Raw genomic sequence first — 20,453 nt, forward strand, 5'->3', positions numbered from 1 at the left:
AGTTGGTCTACTTTCCTTTTAAATGTGCGTCGTGCTCAAGAAATTAATGGGGGAGCATCATGATTATATAAATTGTGAAATGGAGTTCCAAGAAGATCACATTCAGTATCAGCAGATTGTAGAGTTATGCAATGTTATTGTTCTGTGATCTAGTGCAGATGTGTTGCAACATTACATATAAGCTGTTTCAAATACATTTACTGAAATGAGATTGGAGAAAATATATACTGAATGAATACAACAGAAAAAACAAAACAAAAAAAAAGTTCAGGCCAAAAAATAACTACAAACCTTTTTTAAAATTTGCAGTAATAGTTGTAGAATTATTAATAATCTTAATAATTATATATTATTATTTATATTCAGGGTTCCCACGCTTCTTGAAAGTACTTGAATTTCAAACCTATGGATTCAAGGCCTGGAAAGTACTTGAAAACTAACATAGGTCCTTGAAAGTGCTTGAATTAAATTTTGAAATCAGTTTTGTTTATGCTGCTATTTTTTTAAATTGTCCAATATGTGCTTCTGTCAAAAACAACTAAACACAGGGGGTTATCTGTTTGATCTCTGACGCGATTGTGCGCAGCACCGCAAAGTTGATTCTGTGCTTGCTTGATCAATTTTTTTTTTGATGTTGTAGATTTAATTAGCAAAAGAATAGCTATAAAAATCAATGCATATATTTTGAGACAAAGGTCTTCATGTTTTTCAGTTTTGTTTATGATAATTAAAGCAACGGTTTTTAAATAACGAAGTAATATGTAAATGTATCGTATTTGGGGTAAAAAAGCACCCCGGCTGTAGCGACTAAAAGCGCCATGATTAACATGATCATAAATAGTCTGCTGACTTTTCCATTTGTTGACATTATATGGTTAGATTCAGATGCTAAATACCATATTATGTTGGGTGTCCTTGGAGATAATCACCATGTTTAGAATGAAACCATCATATTTAAAAACATGATATTAATGTGTACACGCCACACGATTCACATGGATGATTATATATCTATAGCGCGTGGGCGTAGTCGCATTAGAGTTAATGAAGGGAGACGTGAAAGACTGGACATTGCGTTGGTTTCATATGGATTGCTTTATTACTTAATATTTGTTGTCAGTAAGACTTGCTTAGTTTAAAAATACACATGTCAAGATTTAGGACATCTATAGAAATATCTCTCATATCTCTTTTTAGAGTATTTGTTGAGTTTCAGTTCATTTTAATGACGCATTTCTAAATGAAGATCACGCAGACAAAGGCTACAGACAGCGCACTCTGTTTGTTTTCTTTATTTTATAAATGCACAAAGTTTTCTTATTATGTGTGTATACAAATAAAAGTAGACCCTTTAAAGATTCGATCGATGTATTGCTCTTAATCTGTATCATCAAAACTGAATGTGCAATTTAAGTTCTTTTGATATGCCACAACGCCTATACACATAGACTGAAAATATATTTTTTTAAATGTGCAGAAAATAGTACAAACTCTGCTAAAGTGATTGTTTTGAACAAGTATTAACTTAAACATTATATAAAAAAAAACATTATTTTAGCTTAAAGGGTTAGTTCTCCCAAAAATGAAAATTATGTCATTAATGACTCACCCTCTTGTTGTTACAAACCCGTGAGACCAGTTTGTGATATCCGCAGTTTGTGATATAATTCTGATATTCTGATTTGCTGCTAAAAAACACTTATGATAATGTTGAAAACAGCGGAGTAGATTTTTTTCAGGTTTCTTTGATGAATAGAAAATTCAGAAGAACAATATTTATTTGAAATAGAAATCTTTTGTAAAATTATGTCTTTATCATCACTTTTGTTCAATTTAAAGAATCCTTTCTAAATAAAAGTATTCATTTCTATAATTTATTTTCCAAAAAACTGACAAAAAAAATAGACTTTTGAATGGTATTTGAATGGTATTTGAATGGCTTTTTGTTTCACATAAATGCTGATTTTTTTGATCCTTCTATTCATCTAAGAATACTGAAAAACTTACTCATCTGTTTTAAATATTGATCATCAGCAAATCATCATATTAGACTGATTTCTGAAGGATGTGACACTGAAGACTGGAGTAATGATGCTGAAAATTCAGCTTTGATCACAGGAATAAATTACTTTTTAACAATAAATTCAAATAGAAAACAGTTATTTTAAATAGTACAAATATTTCACAATTGCTTTTGCTGTACTTTGGATCAAATAAATGCAAGCTTGGTGAGCAGAAGAGACTTCTTTAAAAACATTAAAAATCTTATATTAAAAAACTATAGACTGGTAGGCTATATTGATTACAGAAATGTTATATTGTAATGTTTTATATTATTTTGTTTTATATATGTGTGTGTGTGTGTGTGTGTGTGTGTGTGTGTGTGTGTGTGTGTGTGTGTGTGTGTGTGTGTGTGTATATATGTGTGTGTGTAATTTCTGTCCCCCTCACTTCTGAAAAGATGGCTATGCCCCCGCACATCTCTATTGAGTGAATGTGCAAATGTTTAATGTTAACAGGTTTTACTATGTTATTAAAACATTTAACAGCTTTTTATTATAAAAGAAAACCTGAGACAAATTCATTCTTAATTTAAAACTCTTTAAAAACCAGTGTAATGCATTTTTTTTTCAATATTTCAGAAACTGCATTTGAATATAACCAGTATTCAGTATTGAATTTAATGGATTTCAAGTCCTTTAAACACGACTGTCTAAAACGGTTTAATTTTATAAAACCTACACCTTCAAAACATCATTATTACTGAAATGGTAAGTACAGTAAGGACTTTCATGATGTTATGTGCTGGGGGTGTGAATTTCAAAGGTGCTTGATTTAATAAAATAGTGCTTTAAAAAGTCCTTGAAAGTCCTTGAATCTGGTGTTCATGAAAGAGTGGGAACCCTGTATATTACTATTACTACTAATAGTAGTAATAGTAAAAAAAAGTTGTTATTTCTTATAATGTATAAATGATAATAATAATTGTACTAATAATATTAATCAGATAATAATAAGACTTTTTGTTTAGTAATAATAATTAGTAGAAGTAGTAGTAGTAGCACATTTAATTATATGAATAATAATATTAATATTACTATATAATAATAATAATAATAATAATAACAGGACTCAACTCAGTCGGGACCAGTGGTTAATATTATTACTTGCCCTGCCAACATTTTCACTGGCCCTGCCACAAAAAATAAGTAAATAAATAAAGAGTAAATAAGTAACAAATGAACAAATTACAAGCAATAGCACAACTGAACATATAGAAAAAAGATACAAATGAAATGATTTAGGATTTTATTTTTGTAGGTGTCAAGGTACAGAAATTTAATAATCACATGTAAAATAACATTGCATATTATTCACTGTGTTGCACCTTGATTTTTCATAGCCATTTGAAAGAAGTGGTAACCACTTCAATTTAATCATGAATCGTTTAAAAAAAACACACTGTATAATTTCAAAATTTAAAGCAAAAACAGAATGGTTTAAGTTTTGAGCTTTGTGAAATTATGCTACATAAAATACCTTTATGAAACCGAAACAGCAGACAGGCTGAATGAGATGCAGTTTTACTCTCTGACAGCAGGAGGCGCTTAGAGAACAGCAGATTTTACTTGGTTACTGCTGTAAATGAAGTAGTGCTGCGCTATTAGCACTACTTTAAATGCATTATACTGAGCCAAGATGAAAAGAAACAACTATGTACTGCCCTGCAGTTATCGTAATAGTATCACTATTTTAGCACTTTATATGACAGTAGCTGCAGTACTTACATCCACATTCCCTCCACAGTTCAGCATCCGAGATGGAGAACTGGGTGGAGGACATAAAGATGGCCATTGAACTGGCGGACAAATGCAATGGTCCCTCGGCTGAGATCCTGTCCAGCAGTTTCACTGACAACAGTAAGTCACTGACCGTTTTCCCATTTCATTATCTTCATGTTAACTACTCTGATCTGACACAGGCCAATGCTTACGAAGAGCGTCATGACATAGAAATATCTGATTCAGATGAGTAGTGTTCTGATGTTTTGTTGTCTAATGCAATGACATGCATATGTTTTTGAGTGTGTCAAAAGAGCAGTAGTGAACGGTGTATGCACTGGATCTCAGCATCATGTTTCACAGGTTTCCAGTCCTGCAAACCTTCAGCAGCTCTTCTTCATGTCAGTCTGATACACACACCTGCTGCTTTCTTCTGCTTATTCACGTCAACTAAATCTTTTCTGCTTTTTTTTTTTTTCATCATATCCTGTCGTCTAGACATGGAGGTTGATGTCATTGTGAAGAGACTGTTTGCTCGTTGTTCTCTCTCGTGACCTGATGCATGAACTCACACCTGATTTCAGTGTATTTATTAGATTTTATTATCATCGTGTCTCATATTTGACCTTATGAAAACCTTTCTGACTTCAGAGGACAACATGTACCTGCTTTATATTGAATGTTGTCATTTTCTGTGAAATATGTTTGTTTGCTTGCTATTACATATATGTGGCATTCATTATTTTCTTAATTTGACATAAAATTGTTATTATCATTATTAGTTTAAATTCTTTTAGAATATATGTATATAATGTTGTAAATTTCTTTATTATTGTTATTTGAAATAAAAACAGTAAATAACCTTACAGAAATGCATAATAGTAATTTGGTAATACAATGGTATAATTGTAATACAACACTGGTAGTAGTTGGTACTTCCAAACAACAACAACGACAACAAAAAACATGCTATACAAATAATAATAATAATAGTAAATAACATCATGATATTTTAATCAAACATGGTAACTTAGTACTTTGGTATTCATTATAGTTAGGAGTACCATGTAAATACATTTTTAGTACCGTGGTATTACCATCACTGTTCCATAGTACATCAAAAAATAGAGCGCTGAAATCACACAGTAATACTACAGTACTTTGATGTATGCATTGATTACCATATTCATGTACCTCTGATATTGCCATAGTACCGTATTTTTCGGACTATAAGTCGCACCTGAGTATTAGTCGCATCAGTCCAAAAATACGTCATGATGAGGAAAAAAACATATTTAAGACGCACTGGACTATAAGTCGCATTTATTTAGAACCAAGAACCAATAGAAAACATTACCGTCTACAGCCGCAAGAGGGCGCTCTATGTCTTCAGTGTTGACTACAGGAGCAATGAGCAGCATAGAGCGCCCTCTTGCAGCTGTAGATGGTAATGTTTTATTTTGGTTAATTTCTCTTGGTTCATTTCTCTCGGTTCATGTCAAATTAATTTTGATAAGTCGCACCTGACTATAAGTCGCAGGACCAGCCAAGCTATGAAAAAAAGTGCGACTTATAGTCCGGGAAATACGGTACTCTGCATTTACCATGGTGTACGAACATATAAGCTATCGATATCACAACCTTTCATTCTTTTCTTGTTAAATGGCTGCTCTTCCCATATTTCCCAGAATCCCCTGAGGAATCTAGCGCTGACCAGGAATCAGAAGATGACCTGAGTGCGTCACGGACATCTCTTGAGCGGCAGACGCCTCACCGTGGTAACACCACGGTTCACGTGTGCTGGCATCGCAACACCAGCGTGTCCATGGTGGATTTTAGCGTAGCGTTAGAGGTACCGGAGCACAGCCGTCCTGTTCCAGAGCTCCAGTCTCTGTGTTTGTGTTTAACCTTCCTCTCTTTCTCTTCCTCTGGGAACTGCGACTGTGTTCAAGTTGTCACTCATAATTGGTCCCACATGGAATTTGTGCACCATTCGACATTTTCAAGATTATAAATCCGAAATGAAGCTTGCTAAATAAACCAGAGAGTTTCATTGGTAGCTGAAAGCATTATCAGATTCACTCACCTTGAATGTGAAAATAATCACGTACAAGTGTGCAAACACATGAAGCTGAATAAATAATTACAGAATTTACATTCACTGCACTAAATCCAGTTCTTAATGAGTGTTTCTGTCTAATTATCCAGTTCAAATATCCACAAATCCTTGATACAGGATCATTTTTTTTTTCTTTGAGAAGCAGCACTGCATAAGTTAAATTTAGATTTTAAAACAAATATGCATTTTATTTTATTTTATAATTTTGTATTTGATATTTTACTAGTACTGTGTTTATATATATACTATATTTTATATACTAAATATTATTAAAATGTTAAATAACTGTTTTCTATTGTAATAGAAAGCTATTTCTGTTATGCAAAGCTGAATTTTCAGCATCAATACAGTCTTTAGTGTCCCATGATCCTTCAGAAATCATTTTAATATGCCGATTTGCTGCTCAAACATGCATAAATGATTATCAATGTTATAATCAGTTGCGCTGCTCCATATTTTTATATAAAAATAAAAATATAATATATTTTATTTCAGGATTATTTGATGAAAAAGTTCAGAAGAACAGCATTTATTTAAAATAGCAAGCTTTTGTAACCTAAATGTCTTTACTTTCACTTGATCAATTTAATGCATCCTTGCTGAATTAAAAAAAGATAGATAGATAGATAGATAGATAGATAGATAGATAGATAGATAGATAGACAGATAGATATATAATTTATCTATATATATATATATATATATATCTCTTGTTTTGAGGATTTTTAGATGTTTTTAATGGAAAGACTAATTCTAAACTCATGAAGAAGTGTTTTTGCAGTCTTTATTAGATGAGTCTTGAACATTCAGGTTCCTGCTGTCCTCTTCCTCGTGTTGTTTCCTCTTCCTCGTGTTGTTTCCTCTTCAGATCTCCAGGCCGTATCGTTTCTTCCTCCTCGTTTGGATTCTGTCCGTGTCCCAGTGTGTCTCTCATGTCTCTCTCTGTGTTTGTGTTTCTCTGTCCTGCGCTGTGTTAGAGGACCCTAGTCCAGTCAGTCTGTCAGAGGCTCCCATTGCGGCCCCTCTCAGGGCCCAGGGGCCCGTGTCTCTCTCTCTGGTGTGTTGGTATCGTGTCCAAAGCCTCTGCTTTAGTGAAACCTGCAGGAATAGAGAGGTAAAACATGGACGCTGTATAATGTACCATTTCACTTCCAATGATTTGTTTGTTTAGCAGATGTTAATGTACAAGCAAAGCTAACTGAATAAAACAACAACAAACAAAAAAAATCAGTTTTAATTAAATTGTTTATAATATATATATTTCTTTCAATTACAAATAATTTATTTAAAAAGAAATACTTGCCTGGACAGCTAACAAAAAAAAAAAAAAAGCTGAAGTACTTGAATTACTAAAACTAGAACTTAAATAAGAAGGAATTAAAATTAAATGCATATATTAAAAGATAAGATATTAAAGTAGCAGCGGTATTTCATTCCATTTTTAATCATAATAATAATATGCGATGTTATTTTATTTCACTTTAATTTTGCAGTTTTATTTATTTGTTGAAAATAATAATAACAATAGTAGTACTTCTAATAATACTAATAATAATGCACATAACTAAATAAAAACCTATTTCAATTGATTCATATATACTACAAGAATACTGTATATGAATGTTAAAATAACACTGCTTCATATGGCAACAGTGGATATGATGTTCCTGCAGTTTATCAGCAGAAACGTCACACAGTCAATGATTTGTTCAGGTGAAAGATTGTTAGAGGTTTATATTACTGCCCTTTATTGAACAAGCTGATCATAACTGAGCTGGACTTTCAACATCTGTGCACATATAATAACTAGTATGGATGCATTTATCAAATGCCAATTGGTTCGCCGTGTCCTCTGAACACTGACTGTACTTTGGGTTGTGATGGGGTTTCAGTGCCTTTCTCTCTTTGATTGTTGTTGAATGTCTTTGAATGTTCTTCAGTTGTTCACTAACAGCACCGATGTGACACTACGTATCAGTGTTTTAACCTGCATCTTGAAGAGGATTTGAGGGACGTTCATATAGGATGCGTTTCTGCATTTAAAACAGTTAGAATGGAGTGGAACTCTTTTAACTAGACACTGCAACAATAAATACAGCGATCATACTCTGAAATGCTGAATAAACTGAGATGCAATTACATGGCCGAAGATGTCTGTCTGACACGTGAACATGAACTAACAATTAAAAAGGAGTGCAGACAGTCCACAAGAACACATCCTGTATGAATGACCCTATTTCTGTTCAGATGTGCAGTTTATCAATAGTAAAATTAAATTAACATGGTGACACTTTATACTGCCAGACTCATACCTTTGTTGTGCCCAGGGTCCAAAATATACAGCTGTACACAAAAAAAAAAAAAAAACTGAGAAACAAATTGCCTTTGCTAAATAAAAACCAAATAACTGGCCTAATGACCTCCAACCCTTTTGGAAACTGCAAACTGCAATTTTTAAATTGTGATTATATTGATTGTATTGTGATTTGCATTGAACGCATGATTTGAATCACAATATAAGAGAGACTGACATCAGCGATGAGACAATCAAATATATTTGATTACTAAATACTAGATAGTATTAGTATCATTGATGTACAGCTATAGTTCTTTTATTACATTTTAATATTTTCTGTGTTCACTTTAATTTGAAAGTTATGTTTTTTTATCATTATTAATTTATTAGTTTTAGTTTAGGCAACAAGTTACAAATAGACACACACACACACACACACACACATATATATATAGCCGATATATACCTAAAAATGTAATGTATTATTAGTTATCAGTAATATAAATGGTGTTGATTTTGGACTCTGGTTGTATCTGAAGGATTTTCTGTTTTTATTTTTATTTTTTTTTTTTTTTTTTGTCTTTATTGTTCAGAATCAGTTGTCTGGGAACCTGCTGAGAAAGTTCAAAAACAGCAACGGTTGGCAGAAGTTATGGGTGGTCTTCACCAACTTCAGTCTGTTCTTCTACAAAACACACCAGGTCAGATAAGTTAATAAAATATTACTATTAACACTAAATTATTTCTTAATGTTGACTATTATTAATGTTTTACACACATTTGAATTGATTCTCTGAGCAGAATGTGAGTAATGTGGCAGGAGACTTTGGCTGTATTTAATCTGAGGGTCTCTTTGCAGGATGAATATCCTCTGGCCAGCCTTCCTCTTCTGGGATACTCCATCACCATTCCCTCGGAGTCTGAGAACATCCATAAAGACTACGTCTTCAAGCTCCATTTCAAATCACACGTCTACTATTTCAGATCTGAGAGCGAGTACACGTTTGAGAGGTACGAGCACCGTTTGAGCACAGAGGCTTATTGTCAACACTGCCCTGTGACTTTTATCAATAAAATAGCTTTAATACTGAATCGCTATATTTCTCAGCAACAAGGAGGTAACTAAACTCACAGCTTCATTGTTTGTAGAGAGTAATGATTAAAAATAATAATAAATAATAAACTAAAACTGCCAGTAGGGGGTGGTAATGTCTTAATGATTAAGTCATTGAGTCATTTATTCATTAGATTCGTTCAAATGGCTGATTCATTCTGGAGTGCAGTAAATGTTTTTTTATGAATGGTTCATTGAATCATTAGGCTTGTTGTACTTGAAGCGGATCATCATCATCAGACCGATCTGTGTGTGACATCAAAGAACCGGAAGAGCTTAGAGAGCAGACGACTCCTTGTGCTTTTGGATCACTCTCCTGGTACTTTGATGTCATACACTGATCGGTCTGTGCATTGTGCTTCGGTCTGTAATTGTGTCTCCATAATTAATCTAATTAAATTAGTTAATTAACTAGTTAAATTACCAGCCCTAGTTAAAACTTGATATTTCTTGTCTATTCAGAACACTGGAAATTTAATCTCAGTTCCAGTTGCACTGCATTGTGGGAAGCATTACTGACTCCATGTTTGTTGATATGTTGTGTTGTAGGTGGATGGAGGTGATCCGCAGCGCCACCTGCTCCTCCAGTTACATCTGCTCACTGAACCGCAAAGAGCCGCAAGTCTACTGACCAAAGACCCTCCACCGTCTGCCTGATCACACACACACACGTCAGGTTCTCTATCAGGTCCTCTCAACACACTTTAACATGTTTCTTATGGAAGATTTTTGTGTGCTATATCGTTGTTTCACTTAATTGAAAAATTCCGAAGGCTTTGAATGGTTTTAGATGTGAAGATTCGTAAGTACATGAGAATATGGATTCAGTGCCAGGAAATACACATATTATCATAACATCAGGTCAAAGGGAAACACTTCCAGTTTTGCAGTTCATTTTAAATTTATAAGACACAAAAACCTTTTTAGTAAACAACAGTCCTCATTCATGAAATGCAAGAACTGATTTGTGTAAATCATTTGTAAAATTCAGGAATGATTTTTTTTTATTGAATGCAGTGGTTGAATGTTGAATGAGATGATTTATGCTTTTGAATGTTTTATTGGTTGTATATGAGAGTGTTCTATAAATGCTTTATTGAAGGCTTTAGTGTATGTGAGACTGGATATGTTGAATTGAATGTGACGTTTAATCTGACGGTTTTACGAACAATTTACACATGAGCTTCTTCTGTTGGTGTTTCATGAATGAGGTCTAATGCCTGGAAAGGTTGTCAGGGAAACATCTCTGGACTGTTTTTACATTTAGAAACAATACTCTTTTATTACTGACTTCTGGTCTGATGTTTTTAAATGGCTGACGCTTTCTGTCTACATCTCCGTGAAAAAAAAAAAAAACACAATGTGCAGGTCATATTTCACTCCAAAATTGCTTGGAGAAAAAAATATATATCATTTTTAGAATTAAATTGCTTTTTTTTTTTTGCATAAAAATTGCCTTTTCACAATCGTTTAGTTTTTCTTTTCTTTTATGACAAATTTTCCCTGAATTTTATATTATTGTAATGCCAACATATATGTAGTACAATTGTTAGTTTACATAATGGTTTTACTTTTTGTGCAAAATTAAAATTAATTCTTTTATTTAATTAATTTTTCATTAAAACACTATTATATTTTAGTTCTTTTTTTTTTTCAGAAAAACAACCTGTGCGCCTCAGCTCACACCTGTAGACGCATCTATGCACACGCTGGATTTGTAATTTTTTAGCTGGGTTTTACGGCACATGCTGCCTTCAAGCGTTTTTACCGCACTCAAACCTTTCTTTTGTAGGATGTCATTTTTAATACAAGTTTTGATACTAACTGTGAACCACTCCACACTAGTATTGTGAGGGATTCGCTATAATCCCTCATAATTACACATTATTCTGTCGTGATACAAAAAAAAAAAAAAAAAAGGAATCCAGCTGCCTTTTGTCGAACTGCTTGAGTGCCAAAATTATTCTTTTTAACCTTTTTTTTTTCACACTGTATATATAAACAATAACAACAATATGGATTATATGTTGGCAGAGATGTATGTTTGACACTGTGTGAACATGTTCAAAATAAACAAATCCATATATATAGAGATGTCCTGCGTTTGTCATTTACATTTTGTAAATAATAAAAAAAACTATGTTTTATTGTACAGTGCAATTTAGAAAACTCATATAAACACTTCTACAGCAGATGAACAAATACACATGATCTCCAGATATACAGTACTAATGTGTTTTGTTAGAGCACTACATTTATTCAAGATTGTGTCCATATTATAATAAATTGTACCCGGATCATTTGACAGTTGACTCTATTGACATCCCTTGAATGAATTTCCTTGGATCCTGGTGCTTTTTATGGTATCACATATTTATATACCACATGCTGAAATGAATATGTCATCGGATACTTGCAGAGTGACAATTAAAAAAGGGGGGGTGGGGGGGTTCAGTTTTGAATAAAACAAAATGATCAGATACTGGAGTGTAAAAGTAAATCACACATGAATGAACTGACATACAATGTCTAAAGAAAACATCTGACATCTAACAACATTAGATAATTTAGGATGTCTTTTTTCCTCCTGTGATATGAAATATTACTCCTATTTATTTGCCAAAACTAAAAAATCTGTGTTGTTGTGGTAGGTTTCATTGAGAGACATGACAACCAAAGCCAATCAAAGACCAGTTTATTGTCATGAATGTTGTCTCCCCTCTTCAAAAAAAAATTAAAAAAAAAAATATTTTTTTTGCCACAGCTTTATTTCTGCTCTGCAAAAGAAAAATATATAATATATTGAACAAAAAGTAGTAGTAGTTAAAATAAAAACTAGTGCATTTCCTAATATATATATATTTTTTCCTGTCTTTAATAAAAAAAAAAATGCAGAAATTCCATACATTAGTCACTTATATGCAAGGGAATAATTAGCTAAATCTCATTGTAATAAAAACAGAAATATATATCTAATAAAACATAATAATGCAAAATATGGGGTTTCTTTTTTATTTTTATTTTTTTGTAAAACACCTGAATGGAAAGTGACATGACACTGGCAGGTGTGGTAAAATGTGAAATTCTAGACCCTGTGAACTGAAACCATTACAGTATTTACTCGGGGCTTCTGCCCTCACCAGATACAAATTCCAGTCCATGATCACCTTTCGAATCATAATTCTCATATGTTGGTTTCTGGAGCCACTCGGGTTGGTATGTAGTCGTGCTGTACACAAATGTCTCCACGAGGCTTCCAGGCTTCAGTGTGTTTTCCCCTTCACCGTCCCCGTCCTGCACCTCCAGCTGGACTGTAGTGCGCTGGTACATCTCCGGACAGCCCTCAAACCTGTCCAGGAAGTGCATCATCTGCTGGTCCACGCTGTAGATTTCACCGTGGACACGCTGACCCTTCCCGGGCACGTTCAGCAGGAAGGGGATATTGTATTTAGTGGCGATCACGAGCGGGTATCGATCTACAGTTCGGGCACGAGCGAGGAACTCTGCGCGGCCGTTAGCCGCATCCAGCATCATGAAGTTGGGCTGGCCTTTCTTCAGCGTCCCGTAGACGAAGACACGAGACATGAGAACCACAGGAAAGACGACACTAATAGAGAGACACATCATTATCATTCAAAATCAACTCACTGACACTTTATCAATTTAGTTTAATTTATTAAATGTATTTAAAGAATTTAAACGTGTGACCCGTTAAGCATTATGTAAAGTTAGTAATTTTAGCAAATGTTCTGATCTAAAATCTCAAATAATTTTTTAACACTGTCGTCTAATATTTAAAAACACATGGGCCATCAAAGTCTATAAACATTTGTATGATTTTATACACCTTAAAACCTTTCGACATAATATATATAACCAAATACATGATTTGTTGCACACAGCAGAAATACGAAACCTTAACACTTCAAATAAAAATAAAACATAACATTTTGACAAAAGCGTCAAATGTTGACCTAAACAATATTTACAATATTTACATATTATTCACATGCATATTTATGTATAATTATTTAATAGAATTAACATTTAATAACGTGCTAATTATATACATCTGGCAATCAGTTGTTTATCACTTAATAAAAGCATGAAACTCGCTGATATTAGATCAGTTCTCCAAACATCTAAACGGGAAGAAAACGACTTGTCTTACCAAATAATATAATGAATCCCCAACAACATCCACTATACACTAGTCTAAGTCCACCAGTCAAGACGGTCAAGACAGGCAGCAGAATTCTCGAATACTAGCCTCATCTCATTGTTCATTGGATATAGTTGAGTTGTCACTCACCTGGAGTTTAACCAATTAAAGTTACCGTTTCATCGCGGGTCCCGCCTTTTGAATGTTTGCCGTTACTACGAGATTTTCGGCTTCAGTGGGCGGAGCAAACATGAATATTCATGAGTTCACCGGACATGCGCGTGGAACTGAGAATTTTAGTTGACGTTCTCGGCAAGTTTAATAGAATGATTAAAAAATTGTAAATTCAAATTCTGTTAATGCACAAGGACAGGCAACAAGATAAAGTAATGTACAGTTTTAAAGGTTGTCAAACTACACACACTAATTACAGATTTTTTCACATTTGCCAAAACACTACACCCCATTCCCTGAACCAAATTCTCAACAGCTTAAACCAATTTGTCAAATAAATCACTCTTTCTACAAAACCTTAAACAAGTCCGGGAAGTTTAGACACTGTTTGCATATCTCATACACTTATTAAAAACTCTAAAGACATTCTCACTCACTAAAACACAGTTTGCGCTGTGATAAACTTGTGATGCAAAACCCTAAACACAAGAAAGCACAACTGCAGCACGGTTGTCATCGTACACAATATATCAATACTGTTCACACTTGGGTGATTCTCACGAAATCGTAGTTTCAAAGATTTCATATATGACATTTAAAAAAAAATTTGTATCAACAAATTTTCTTTTTAAGCATTAAGAGCCGGGTCTGAAGTGTCAGTGACCATAAATTTAAAAAAGTTTTACTGACAATTTAACAACTTTTTGAACATATTTTCCAAAACATGTCCTTAAAAATCTCATTACCGTAACACTCTGAAAAGTCCAGTGATGTGGGGAAAAATAATAAATTTTCACATTTTTTAAAATGGTTTATTAACAGTCATGCACAGTTACTTGAAACTCTGGAATAAAATATATTTTTATAATAACATTTTTATGTGATTTTCAATTATTTCTCTCATTACCGCAACACCTTCTGCATTTTGCAGCCTATTTTTTTATTTTTTTTCAGTAAAAACTGAAATATTTTCAAAATGATGTTGCAAACCTGAAAGAACATAATGTATAGATTCTGCACATATATTTAAAAGCAGACTACTATTTTTCAATTTCTTAAATAAATCTTAAAAGAACACATGTTGCGGTAATGATACATAGGTTACGGAAATGAGGTTCACGATTTCGGTAATGATAATAGGCATATTAAGTATGTGGTATAGTCAAACAAATAATATTTAATGTAGAAAATAAATTAGATAATATTGGCATAAATTATTTTGCAGTGCTTCATAACTAGATAACATAGATTATAAACTCCAGGGGCCATTTTCACAAAATATTTTAAGTGAAACTAAATGTTGCTCCTAACTCCACATCTTTAGGACTCTTCGACTCTTCTTCAAGTACTTCATAAAGTGTTTTTATGTAAAAATCAGCTCTTAAATCTGTGAAAAGTTAGTGGTAGTCAAGAGGACACCTAAATCACATGTTTCCACAGCAATCCAGTTTGGATTTCGTTTACCTTTGTACTAAATCTTACTGTCATATCAGCCATAATAATTCTAGTCTGTTATTTAAAAGGCTGCTTATACATATAGCAATTATTTATAAGATGCAGACATGTAGAAGCTGACAATTAGCTGAACATATGCTTGTTTAATTAGTGACACTCTAGTTCAAACTTTATTTGAATATTGCAACATTTTAATTTTGAAATCTTTATTTGATTATGGCAACATGATATCTCATTCTACAATATTTCTATTATAAAATAACTGACAGAGACCCATCCCTTATCAGCCAATCACTGTGGGTGTAGTTAGTAATCATGCTGACATCATCCATACCAAAAAGGTCATCCTCACTCTTTTTCTTAGCTTAAGATTTCTCCCCATTCCTTAGTAAAATTCTGTCACAGCTGCTTTATGAATAGGTTTTATGAGAAGCAGTTAAAAGGGCACCCTGTGGTTTTCCACAAAAATAAATACTTAATAGTGTAATGTTAGAAAACAAAGAAGACTAATATTAGTTTTGTAATTTTAGTTTTATTATTAAAAAATTATTCACAATACATTATTACAAAATAATGTTTCTTATTTTATTTTATATTTTATGTAATAATCATATAATTATGTAATAACTATTTATTAATAGTCATTGACAGTGGGAATGTAGTCTTTGATAACTCAAGTGTTTTTTTTTTTTCTTTCTACTGAAAGAGTTGGTTCTGGTAAAGAGTATACCCAAGTGTGAACCTAAAGTTTTTCCAAAATCGCTCATTCCTAAAAAGGTGATTCACAATATATTTTTCTATTTTCCTTAAAGATGTTCTCATTCAATTTAACCCTAACCATTCTATAATAATTGTTTTTGAATTAGAATTTAAAACTGCTGCATTTTTTCATATTTAAATACACTGCCATTCAAAAGTTTAGCATCAATAATAAAAAATAAAGTTTTTTTAAAGCCTCTTCTGCTCATCAAGGCTGCATTTATTTGATCAGAACTACAGTAAAAACAGTAATATTATGATAAAGTGATTGTTATCTTTTTAATATACTTTAAACCAGAATTTTATTTCTGTGGTGACAAAGCTGAATTTTCAGCATCATTACTCCAGGTTTCAGTGTCAAATGATCCTTTAGAAATTATTCTAATATGACATACTGCCAAGTATGGTGACCCATACTCAGAATTTGTGCTCTGCATTTAACCCATCCAAAGTGCACACACACAGCAGTGAACACACACACACAAAGTTCTGTTGCTCAGTATAAAAATCATTACACTTATAGAAAGTCCTCATAATGATAGATGCACCAACATTTGTGTAGGCTTCCCAACAATTTTTGATAACTACTCCTGCTGTAACCTCTAACCCATAATGTCTCTCTCCTTCCTGGGATTTGGTGGGTTGGTATAAACGTTTTCTCTGAAATTGGTCACCCTAGCCTTTGCTTAAGCTTTTTTGTTTTGTTATTAAATAATATTTAATTTAATAACTCATTATATACATTTAACAATAGTCTGTATGATTAAATTCTCATTACCGAAAAAGAGGTTCTCTCTACCGCAACTGGCCTTAAATTGTTGCGGTGAGTGAAAATGGTGTTGCGGAGGATGAGGTGTCTTAGCATGTTTTGCTAACAACAGAGAAGCCATGATGATTTAGCTAAATTTTTACTCTGTGTATATAATCAGTCATTAATGAAGTATATTTTCATAGAAAATTTGTAATCTAATATTTTTCTAAATGTGGAAAACTACCCGTTTCGGTGATGATAATCAATTTGTCGTGTACACGTTCTGACAAGAGAATTTTACACTTTTAACTGGAACAATATGAAGATATCTGCCTACCTTGTTGGTATTTCGAAGGTTCTGCCTCATGTGTTGCTTAATTTAAAATCAAGATTTATATTAAAAAAAATTGTGTGCGTAAATGACCCTCAAAAAATATTGCGGAGGATGAGAACATTAGTCATGGACACTTTATATTTCCACTATTGTATCATTATTATTATACATGAATATTCAGTCTGTCATTTTTCTGTCATGTGAAAAATTATAGAAGAATATCCATTTACTTTTTTCAGAATATTTTAATTGTAATTTGTTTAAATTACAACATAACATAAGTTAAGATACAGCTGGACGCATTGCGGTAATGAGAATTTCAGCAGAAAATGCAATAAAATGCAAAAATAATTAATTCCTATGTTGAAATTACTCTTTGTGCAAGGTAGAGAACAGTATTGTCTTTATTATGGTGTTTTTATATATTACTAAATTGCATGTTTAATATCTAAAATCACTAGTGACATGGCGTTTCAACTGTTTCGTGAGAATGACCCACTTGTGTGTCTAAATATGTGATTGTACAAAATATAAGCCAGTTTAATGTGCACAGATGGTGTGGGTGCATCCATCAGTTTGAGAGGTAGGCTACAGAAGAGTGGAGGAAGAAGACGAGGAAGAGCAAGAACATTTCACATGAAAGCAGAGCGACCGTGATTGACCATGTTCTGTGTGTGGACTGACAGAGGCAGGACAAGAGTTCAACCCAATTTGAGCTAAACTGATTCTCTGTGGCCACCATAATGAGTTGGAAAGTTCAAAAAAACAGATAAGGGAGAGTGGAAGAGTCCTGTGTAGAATTTCAAGACTACCACGTTACTGTAAGGTCGAAAAACTGGCCTGTGGTAACATCAGTGAGCTGTCTTGTCAAGGCTGGAACTATCACACCAGAGGTTATTTTTCACTGTTGCCTGCCTGCGACGTAGATGAAGTCTTCTGATTATTTTTTACATATATGTATGCATGTTTGTGTATTAACCAATCTTAGGTGTGATTTATTTTGTTTTTGTGTGTCTTTAGGTTTTTCTGGTGGGGACTTAAACCTGAATTCACACTAACTAATGGGAACTTGCATCACTGTGGGGACCTAAAATTATTATTATTATTATTATTTTTTTTTTTTTTTTTGAGATTGTAAAAATGCATAAAGTGTTCTGTGAGGGATAGGTTTAAGGTGTAGGGTTGGTGTAATGCGACAGAAAATACAGTTTGTACAGTATAAAAACCATTATGCTTATGAGAAGTCCCAACAAGGATAGTACATAGGACTCTGTGTTTTTTTGTGTGTGTTTACTGCAAAGTATTTATAAAAAATGTTTTTGTTTGTTTTTGTAACTGCACTGGACACTGTGGACAGTGTGTTCTCCATTTTTTGACGTAATGTCTCATGAATAATCTTTAGCTTGTATATTACTGACTAATGTGTGTGTGTGTGAGATTTGAAAGATTTTTTTTTATTTTAAGTACAGGTGAAATGGTTTTGAAGTGATAGATTTTTTCAGAAGAATCAGGGGGTTCTGTGAATTTAAATTGAATGTTTGGAATTATAATTATTTATTTAATTTTTTCTTTTTTTGAGAAAATGAGCGACGGTTTCAATTAATGTGTTTAAGCAATAAATAAATAAAAAAACTGTAAATGACACTAATCACTAAAAATGACACTAAAAATGTTAGTAGACTATTTAAAAGTTTCCCGACATTTACACGATACACGAAGATCAGTTCCAGAAGCTGTGCTGTTAACTGTTATAGTGGTGAAATGGCACCATCTAGTGGTTAGTCTGTGTATCTGAGTAAAAGGCCTTTGAGATTGAAGTTGATTTACTGTTATTGTGACTATAGTTGACAAATAAAGCTTTATATATATATATATATATATATATATATATATATATATATATATGTGTGTGTGTGTGTGTATTACACATTTTCTAATGGCTTAAATAATAATAAAACTATTAAATTTAGATCTGGCTTTGTTTTGAATTATTCATAATGCATCTATTTTTTTTAAATGAAAAAAGAAAATTTTAGTTATACAAACACTTTTGATAATGATAAAAACATCTCCACTCCGAGCAGATATAGAAAGCATTTTAAATAACTTCCCAGCTGTAGTTTTTCTGTGAAATGTTTTGAAAGATGGCCTTATTCGTTTTTTTTTTTCTTGATTGCTAAAACACAATTCATGAAACAATAACAATTTTCTCACAACTATAGACACAATTTAAAAACTACACACCAACTTGTACAAACTTCAGACTTTAAGATTAAAATCAAATATTTCAGTCAGATCTTTGGCTTTTGAGAATCATTTGGCAAGTCTGTTACAGTATGCAGTACAGAGGGGTGCAAACACAAAAACAATTCAGCAAGAAGTTTTAAGAAAAGTTTAAATTCATTACACTGCTGTAAATAGATCTTACAGTAAAGCACTAGAAAATAAAAGAAATAGTAAATAATTGAATATGAACACACAATAGAATATACCATCAGTTGCTGTACAGCAATATGTAGTATTTGTCAGACTTTCTCTACCTCCACTAATTCATCTCTCAGTTCTGCAAAATTACAGTACATGTAAGAAGTGCTGGCTACAAATCAATTCAACAATTAAGAGTTTGAGGATGTACAACTTGTGCTATAGTACTTACTGTACATAGAAAAGTAAAGTAGTACTACTGTGGATAAATTATGCACGTGGATAAATGTGCTATTTGAGTAATATAAATAGGAGTAAAATATTATTGATATAAATATTTTGTGATTCTTGTGGTAATTATATTGTGTGTTTGTGATTTCTCAATAAGAAAATCTATAAACCTGTGCAAAATGAGAGCATGTTTTGTGTAGACATTTGCAGAAAACACTAAGCAAATTGGAACGTGTGTGAAAACAGGTGAGTGTGTTAAATGTTTTGATCAAGGTGTCTTGTTTGGAAAACTGAACGAAGGGTCTGGAAAATTGGGCCGAATGAATAAATAATAGAAAACTCTAATTATGCCACCGTCTGCAGAACATTTAAGCTTCTGGGATGTCGTATGGGAGAAACGCAGCAGGAAATAAAATTTAGATTTGCTTATTTGAATAAAAATCTTAGGGCTTGAAAAAGATGGATGGAGCATATAACATGATGAAACGGCTGACAGTGCAAAACATCACAGGAGTTCAATGAGCCATTTACTGTATATCTGCACATTATCCTTCCAGGGATTTATGAATGTAAATGCCCCACTATGATTATGCTTGTGAAACGTGTGTGTCTCTCAAAAGCATCATCTCACTGATGAACACAATCACAATCTGAGTCACCTCATAAAGAAAGTTTCAGGATTTTGACATACATACATGATACTTACATATTTTTTATCATAATGCATGTACAGGTGCATCTCAATAAATTAGAATGTCGAGGAAAAGTTCATTTATTTCAGTAACTCAACTCAAATTGTGAAACTCGTGTATTAAATAAATTCAATGCACACAGACTGAAGTAGTTTAAGTA

General features: G+C 32.8%; 2 protein-coding genes across 5 annotated transcripts in view; one reads left to right on the top strand and one right to left on the bottom strand.

Annotated features, from left to right (window-relative positions):
- LOC113100298 (FERM, ARHGEF and pleckstrin domain-containing protein 1-like) overlaps window positions 1-10,664 on the top strand; it is an 83,622-nt gene extending 72,958 nt beyond the window's left edge. For 2 of the 3 annotated variants that reach the window (XM_026265207.1, XM_026265122.1), the window contains exons 23-27: window positions 3,808-3,920; window positions 5,471-5,634; window positions 8,791-8,898; window positions 9,057-9,208; window positions 9,861-10,664. In XM_026265207.1, coding sequence (XP_026120992.1) covers window positions 3,808-3,920; window positions 5,471-5,634; window positions 8,791-8,898; window positions 9,057-9,208; window positions 9,861-9,942 — 619 coding nt within the window. In that variant the 3' untranslated portion in view covers window positions 9,943-10,664. The remainder of the gene's footprint in view (window positions 1-3,807; window positions 3,921-5,470; window positions 5,635-8,790; window positions 8,899-9,056; window positions 9,209-9,860) is intronic. The other variant, XM_026265191.1, reaches the window with a different exon arrangement.
- A 1,553-nt stretch (window positions 10,665-12,217) lies between these two features.
- On the bottom strand, window positions 12,218-13,693 carry LOC113100556 (gamma-glutamylaminecyclotransferase B). 2 transcript variants are annotated; one of them, XM_026265295.1, is made up of 2 exons: window positions 13,624-13,693; window positions 12,218-12,918 (listed from the first exon to the last, which is right to left on the bottom strand). In XM_026265295.1, exon 2 carries the CDS (start codon window positions 12,894-12,896, stop codon window positions 12,429-12,431), a length of 468 nt encoding a protein of 155 aa, XP_026121080.1. In that variant the 5' UTR covers window positions 12,897-12,918; window positions 13,624-13,693; the 3' UTR covers window positions 12,218-12,428. The 2 variants fall into 2 exon arrangements, with proteins under 2 accessions (XP_026121080.1, XP_026121025.1); XM_026265240.1 differs by lacking the exon at window positions 13,624-13,693 and adding an exon at window positions 13,483-13,533.
- Window positions 13,694-20,453: the final 6,760 nt, after the last annotated feature.

Source organism: Carassius auratus, chromosome 1 (genome assembly GCF_003368295.1).
Source record: "Carassius auratus strain Wakin chromosome 1, ASM336829v1, whole genome shotgun sequence".
Classification (NCBI taxonomy): Eukaryota; Metazoa; Chordata; class Actinopteri; order Cypriniformes; family Cyprinidae; genus Carassius; species Carassius auratus.

Bases quoted from the DNA above. Each gene is read 5' to 3' on its own strand.
- LOC113100556 (XM_026265240.1), bottom strand. From the start codon at position 13,511: ATGTTGTTGGGGATTCATTATATTATTTG. The intron at 12,919-13,482 runs GTAAGACAAGTC...TCTCTCTATTAG, and splicing joins GGGATTCATTATATTATTTG to TGTCGTCTTTCCTGTGGTTC.